General features: G+C 57.1%; 1 protein-coding gene across 1 annotated transcript; it reads left to right on the forward strand.

Annotated features, from left to right (window-relative positions):
* Positions 1–1,722: 1,722 nt before the first annotated feature.
* On the forward strand, positions 1,723–4,735 carry Znf703 (zinc finger protein 703). Its single transcript, XM_051169594.1, is given in 3 exon segments — positions 1,723–2,177; positions 3,119–4,411; positions 4,413–4,735. Coding segments are annotated over 3 exon segments (1,794 nt in total). The 5' UTR covers positions 1,723–1,931; the 3' UTR covers positions 4,668–4,735.
* Positions 4,736–7,465: the final 2,730 nt, after the last annotated feature.

The raw sequence follows: 7,465 nt of genomic DNA on the forward strand, positions 1-7,465 counted from the left end.
AGGAGTTTAAAGATAAGTGTTGGCCGGCCATGATAATGAGGTCAGAATGCAAAGGCTGCAGTGAGCAGAGCCAGTGGGGCGGGAGTAAAACTTTGCACCATAAAATAAATGAAAACATCTTCTGCTTCCGTTCCTATGCTCCTCTTGCTGTGCTACGGATGATATCAGAGTCAGGGCATCGCTGGCCATTCGTTTTCAACTAATTTTATAAGAATTAAAGATGAGGAGAGGGGGTGTTGGGTAATTTCTAAGGGGTCTATGGCCATTTATTTAACATCCAGGGAGCGTGTGGATCCAGGGAGCGTTTTAGTGTATGACTGGTGTGGCCTTGGAAGCTGACTGCCAGCCACTCTTTTGACCATGATAAAGGTCACCATTGCTGTACGAGTAGTTATTTTGAAGGCCCCATTTGAAATCTCTTGTTCTCACGCTGTCTTGAGTCGTTGGTACCAGAATCAGAGAAAAAGACCGTGGGTCAGAACCAGATAGTCCTGGGGCAATACTTAAAAAAGAAAAACAGATCTTGATGATCAGAGTGACAAATCAGGACTGGAAAAGTGGTGCTCAAAAGGAACAGTGAGTGACACCAGCGGGCCTCCATTGGCCGCCACGGGACACAAAGGACCAGTCTCACCTGATTGAACGTTTGGGTCGAGAACTTTAAGGTCAGGTCCGTGACTATGTAAAATCTTTGCCAAGTGTGACTACATACTCCCGCTCCGCCCCCCGCGCCACCTCAAAGGCTCGGAGGAATCTGAGAGGGTACTGCTATTAATAAAAATGTTTTATTTCAAAATTTCCCTGGGGAAAAACCAATAGAGTAGTCTCTGGAGTTTGTGTAGCCCAGCAGTGCTGAGACACCCTCCTCTACGACCGGCCTCTGCTTTGATGCCAATCCCCACCCCGTCGCCAAACTGCAGCTAATCACAGCACAACTGAGGAACCTTTACGGGATTTAACAGGACAAGAACCCTGAAGTACACTCTGAACACGATCTATAATTCAGTGCGCCCCCGGGGCTTTCCAGGCGACTCTTCTTGGCCAGGCTACAGCGTTTCACCGAGACCATCTCACCGGGAACGGAGTCCTTCAATTTGCAGGCTGACTGGACAAGCTCAAAGTAGTTAGAACGGCTCACGCAGCGCCCAGGGAATAGTGGCTGCCTCCGAGGCTTCGTCGCTTCCAAGTGAACACATCCGGGCGAGGCCAATTAGGGGAAAGAGAACCGGCCGAAGCAGTTCTGAGAAGCGGTCGGGCTCCAGAGCCATGGCTCGCCCCTAGGCGGCCCCCAGGAGAGGCTTGGATCATAGGACCCACACAGGCAGGTGCCGTGTGCTCCCACCCTAGACACTGGGCGACAACCCCTGCTAGTGTACACACACACACACACACACACACACACACACACACACACACACACACACGTGGGAAGCAGCCAACGACAGGAGAGGACGCAGAGCCTACGTCCCGAAGTCCGATCCCTTGTGTGACCCGGTAGCGAGGGCAGTCTTGCAGAACCCGGAAAAGGGAGTAGTTCTAGCGCACAGCGAAGGCCCGGAGGTGACAACAAGCAAGGGCCCTTTAAGACTCTCCCCGCCCACCGGCGGCGCCCGCCTCCGCCCGCCGCTCTCCCCGCCCTGGGGTCCGGGAGAGAGCTGCGATTGGGCAGGCCCGGCGATCCCTTTGAAGTGTGGCTGCAGATCGCGGCTATTTGACGTGCAGCTCGCGGAAGGCGAAGGTTTTTGTGTTCCTCGCCTAGGCTAGCGGCGGCGGCGGCGGCGGCGGCGGCGGTGGAGGAGGGGAGGCGGCACCGAGGCGCAGCGACTGCTGCACGGCTTTCGACCCAGCGGAGCGAGCCCACCCGCCCCGGGAGCTCGCCTCCCGGAGCTTCCCCTCCCTCCCCGCCCCCCCAGTGGCGCTGCCTCCTCCAAATGAGCGATTCGCCCGCTGGATCTAACCCAAGGACACCCGAAAGCAGCGGCAGCGGCGGTAGCGGCGGCGGCGGGAAGAGGCCGGCGGTGCCGGCAGTGGTGTCCCTCCTGCCCCCGGCGGACCCCCTGCGCCAGGCGAACCGGCTCCCTATCAGGGTCCTGAAGATGCTGAGCGCTCACACCGGTCACCTCCTGCACCCGGAGTACCTGCAACCGCTGTCTTCCACTCCCGTCAGCCCCATTGAGGTCAGTCTACGGGCGCTGCCCACCCAGAACTGAACCCATTCCTCCACCCATGCTGGGCCATGGCCCAGCTCCCTGGCCCCTTAGCTCAGTGAGACGCGACGCCCGAGGCTGGCCACGCTGGCGCACCTCATGAGGAGGGACGAAAGGCAGGAATCAGACCCCTCCAGGTTCTCCTTAGACTCCAGGGTGGAAGGGTTTTGTCCACTCGCCCTTCGGAGCTGCGTGTTCTCTATTAGGCTGAATTTGCTCTGGTCGTACCCAGAGTCCTTTACTTTTCCGCTGGTCCTCAAGTCCTTTCCAAAGACGACTCCTTGGCCTCCCTCACTTCCACCCCGACCTATTCTCTTGGAAGCTGTCCCTCTGCATCTTCCCTGGCCTGTTGGGGCACACTGCAGAAACCCAGACACTCGCGATCCCCGGTCTTCCTTCATCCTACTTCTCTGGGTGTCCTCCCCGGGAGGGAGGGAGAAAGGAAAAGGAGGGAGGAAAGGAGAGAGGGAGGGGCTACTCACAGGGCCAACTGCCTCTCTGCCTTTAGAAGGCGCCTCTGCCGGCTCTTAACCCAAGCGCCATCACCAGAAACCCGTCCCAAACGAAGTTCTTCCAAACTAAAGGCTTAAGTTTTTCCCTGGGCCAAGAAGAGGGGGTACTAGATGAAAAGGGGTGAATCATCACCCCGATTCCAGAGAAGTCACCTTTAGCCGGGAGGGCGGGTGCTGAACGTTTCTCCTGCGTGCCAGCGCCCATTACACACTCGGGAACTGCTCCACAACGCAAGTGCCATTCTGCCCAGTGCTCCACCAGAGCCAGGCCCTCTTCTCGGTGACCTGCTTTGCTAGGCCCGGGTCGCGCCGTCAGTACTCTGCTGTGCGTCCCTGCGAGCTTAATGGGTCTCCTAATCTCACCCTTCTCTCCCTCCCCTTTGCCACTGTCTTCCGCAGCTGGACGCCAAGAAGAGCCCTTTGGCACTGCTAGCCCAGACCTGCTCGCAGATCGGCAAACCCGACCCGCCGCCCTCGTCCAAGCTGAACTCGGTAGCGGCGGCGGCGGCCAACGGGCTGGGATCCGAGAAAGACCCTAGCCGCTCCGCCCCAGGGGCCGCCTCCGCGGCAGCAGCACTCAAGCAGCTGGGGGACTCCCCCGCCGAGGACAAATCCAGCTTCAAGCCCTACTCTAAAGGCTCCGGCGGCGGCGGCGGCGGCGGCGGCGGCGACTCTCGCAAAGACGGCGGCTCCTCGTCGGTGTCCTCCACCTCCTCTTCGTCCTCCTCGTCCCCCGGAGACAAGGCTGGTTTCAGGGTCCCCAGCGCCGCCTGCCCTCCCTTTCCCCCGCATGGAGCACCGGTCTCCACCTCGTCAAACTCGTCTTCTCCTGGAGGCTCACGAGGAGGTTCCCCACACCACTCAGACTGCAAGAACGGTGTCGGGGCAGGCGGTGGGGAACTGGACAAGAAAGACCAGGAAGCCAAACACAGTCCAGATCCAGCATCTGGGAGCCGAGGCAGCGGCGGGGACTCGGCTCACGGTGGCCCGGAAGCCTCGGCATCAGGGCGCAAGTCAGAGCCGCCCTCCACCCTGGTGGGGGCAGGCCACGTGGCTCCAGTGTCACCCTACAAACCAGGCCACTCGGTGTTCCCACTACCGCCCTCCAGCATCGGTTATCACGGCTCCATCGTGGGCGCCTACGCCGGCTACCCCTCTCAATTCGTGCCTGGCCTGGATCCTAGCAAATCTGGTTTAGTGGGAGGCCAGCTGTCCGGGGGCCTGGGCCTGCCACCCGGCAAGCCCCCCAGCTCCAGCCCGCTCACTGGGGCCTCCCCGCCCTCCTTCCTGCAGGGATTATGCCGTGACCCCTACTGCCTGGGAGGCTACCACAGCGCCTCGCACCTCGGCGGCTCTAGCTGCTCCACTTGCAGCGCGCACGATCCAGCCGGGCCCAGCCTTAAGGCCAGTGGCTACCCTCTGGTGTACCCCGGGCATCCCTTGCAACCGGCTGCGCTCTCCTCCAGCGCCGCCCAAGCCGCGCTCCCAGGCCACCCTCTCTACACCTATGGCTTCATGCTGCAGAACGAACCGCTGCCACACAGCTGCAATTGGGTGGCGGCCAGCGGGCCCTGCGACAAGCGCTTTGCTACTTCTGAGGAGCTGCTCAGCCATCTACGGACTCACACAGCCCTGCCGGGCGCAGAGAAACTTCTGGCCGCCTACCCCGGGGCCTCGAGCTTGGGCAGTGCCCGCGGCAGCTGCTGCAGCCGCAGCCTCTTGCCATCTGCATCTCCCCCCGCCCGCCGCCCCGGGCAGTCCCGGGTCGCTGTCATTGCGGAGTCCACACACTTTGGGGCTAAGCCGATACCACCCCTATGGCAAGAGCCACTTATCTACAGCTGGAGGCCTGGCAGTGCCGTCCCTCCCCACAGCCGGACCCTACTACTCGCCATATGCACTGTATGGACAGAGACTAGCCTCCGCCTCAGCGCTTGGATACCAGTAACTACAGCTCTGGCCCCTCCCAGCCCTTCCCCACCCACCTCTTCCTCTCACGTCCCACTGCCTTCAACAACGACGCTGCAACCTCCACTACTGCTTTCCCCTACCAGGATCCAGCCCAGCCCCTCCCCACCGGACTGTATTTATTTACTATAATGTTAGCTTACAAGCTGGGAATATAAGTGCATTAATGGCCCACATGAGCCAATGGTATGCAAAAAGTCCGTCTCCCCAAATAATAATATTAACCACCCAGATAACTACAGGATCCCCTTCCCTCTCCTTTTAAATTTTCTTTTTCTTAGGTATATATTTTAAGGTGTTTTGTTTTGGTTTTGTTGTTGGTTTTTGACTGATTTGGTTTTAAGGAATGGAGGGAGAGTTGGGGTTCTACACTTTTAGTTTCCCCATCTTGGCAAGTCTCTTGCATGACTCTCAACTGTTAAAACCACATTTCTTCCCTTTTCCTTCCACCCCCTCTTGTTTCTTTCCATGTGAGGGTTTTTTTTTCTTTTATAAAAAAAATTTTTGTAACAATTAGGAGGGTTGAGGGGGGCAACCTTGGTGGCTGGAGGCCTTGAGCTTGGTTGAACTAGGACTCTGCTGTGTGGCACTCCCCAAAACCCTCTTCTCGTATGAGCACTTGGTTCTAGGCTCTGGCCCCTCAAATCAAATCACAGCCTTGACCCTCCAGGATGCTCAGTCCCAGTGCCAGTAGCAGGCTCCCCCTCCCTGCAGTGGCCTGCCATCCTGCCTACCTTCCTGGCCCTTAAGGGACCCACACCTTGCTGTCAGATTGCCAGCCAATGGGGACCTGATACATCCAATTAAACATCTTAGGAGCCCCCCCCCCCCCGCTGGTGCGAAATTGCTCTTTATATTTTGTGAAGTATTTTATCATTATTTTTTCTCTCCCTAGTTGGGACTGTGACATCCCCCCCCCCCTTTCCCCTGGCAATAGGGGCAGGACCGGGGACCCCCAATGGATTCCTCCAAAGCATTCTAGTCCCAAAGTCAGCAGACCAGACAACATTAGTAGCTCTGTTGGGGGCAGGCTGGGGACTCAGGGAGCCCTAGGGTCACAGCACTCCCTTCGCCCTGTCCCAGACCTGAGCCAGCAATCGCCAAAGCTGGCGGTGGGTTTCTGTGGGTTCCTGCGGTGGCTAGGATTAAAGACTCCGCCTGGGTCTTCTTTCCCACACCTTCCCTCCCTCCCGGTCTTATGCAGCAGTGCCGGGCTGCCGGGCCTCTTGTGGGGTGAACAGAGCTCTCCCTTGCTAAGACTATTTTGTTAATAAATGGAATACTTGGCTATATTCACACCGTGGTGTTTCTCTCTTGCCTCACCCATAGTCCCACTTCCAGACACCTAAGCAGATTATGCTCTTGTTTTGGTTTTGTTGTTGTTGTTGTTATTGTTGTTGTTTCCTTAAAAGCTTTATGGTTTCCTTCTGAGACTGCGGTTCCAAGACCAATTTAACGTCTTTCCTCTAGGAGAGTACTTGCACCAATGTATTACAAATTACATAAAACCATCTTTACTCCCTCCCCCCTCGCGCCCAATTTGGTTGTTTGGCTCCCAGGGTTACTTCAAAGGCCTTGGCATTTCCTGGAGGCAAAGTGGAGCGAGAGTGTGTGTGAAAGTGGATCTTCCTCTGGGCGGGAATTCAAGGGCTACAGGCTGAGAGAGGGAACCAGGAAGAAGGGCTGAAGCGGACTCCCTCTGCCTTATCCCAAGCTAGGCGGGAGGGTGAGCAGAGACGTGCCTCTGGCGACATCTAGTGGCAATAAGGGGAGACCTACAGGCTGAGAGGCCTCAACTTGTTCTGTAGGGCCCAAGACTGAGGATTTGAACTTTGTGCTCCAGGGTAGGAGTGATTCTTTTCACGGTCAAAGGGTAAACCCTCATTGAAAGGGCTGCTTCGTGAGGCTTGAGGGCTCCTCACCCAACTCTATGTTATCGACTTAGGTCCACTGCGACTCTGAAAACTCAGAACCGGTTTGATTTTGCTGAGAATTCTCAGGGATGACACAGGACCCTGAAGCCAGGAGCCTCTGAGACCTGGTTCATACCTGAGTCCTATCCCGGGGAGAACAGGCGCCGTGTAGTGGGGTGTTGGCAGGGTATACTTGCCTACTGCATGGAATAGCGGTCCCGCAGTGAGTCTTCAGGATGACCAATGTCACCAATTGTTAGTGCCAGTGTGGACTGGCTGCTCTCCACTGGCAGGAGGGGAGGGGTGGGGGAGGGCTGACCCTGGGCCCGCCAGCCCCCTGCACTGTGCACATGCGTGCACACAGTGACTGGGTGCGCGGCGTGGGTGCCTCGGGACTTTGGATCTGTTGGTGCTGCTGAGCTTTTCCCTCTCTGCGAAGGTAAACTGCTTCTGACACTTGGAAGGCAAGCGTCCACTGCATGAGGTGGGGCAGGGGGTGCATTCTCCATCTAAATGTTTCAAGTGTTCACAAACTGAACCTCTGGGTTGAGGCTCCTTGGAAGGGCACACTGCGCCCTGGACTCTTCGGTGCAAAGCGTGCACATTTATGTGTCCCCAGATCTTTGTATCTAGGCAAAGTTCTATCAGCTAAGTGAACACCAAGTTGTTGTTGTTGTTGTTGTTGTTGTTGTTGTTATTGTTGTTTTTACCCAGTATAGTGCTAGTCACACAGTGACTGCATGTCCCAGGGAAAGTAGCCTGGGCCGCTGGTACTGGGCTCATGGAAAATACGAATCCAGGGCCAACTGCAGAGTCACCCTGAGACCAGCCCTAGCTGGGCATGGAAAACACCATTGTTCATGGT

This window comes from Acomys russatus, chromosome 27 (genome assembly GCF_903995435.1).
Source record: "Acomys russatus chromosome 27, mAcoRus1.1, whole genome shotgun sequence".
Lineage (NCBI taxonomy): Eukaryota > Metazoa > Chordata > Mammalia > Rodentia > Muridae > Acomys > Acomys russatus.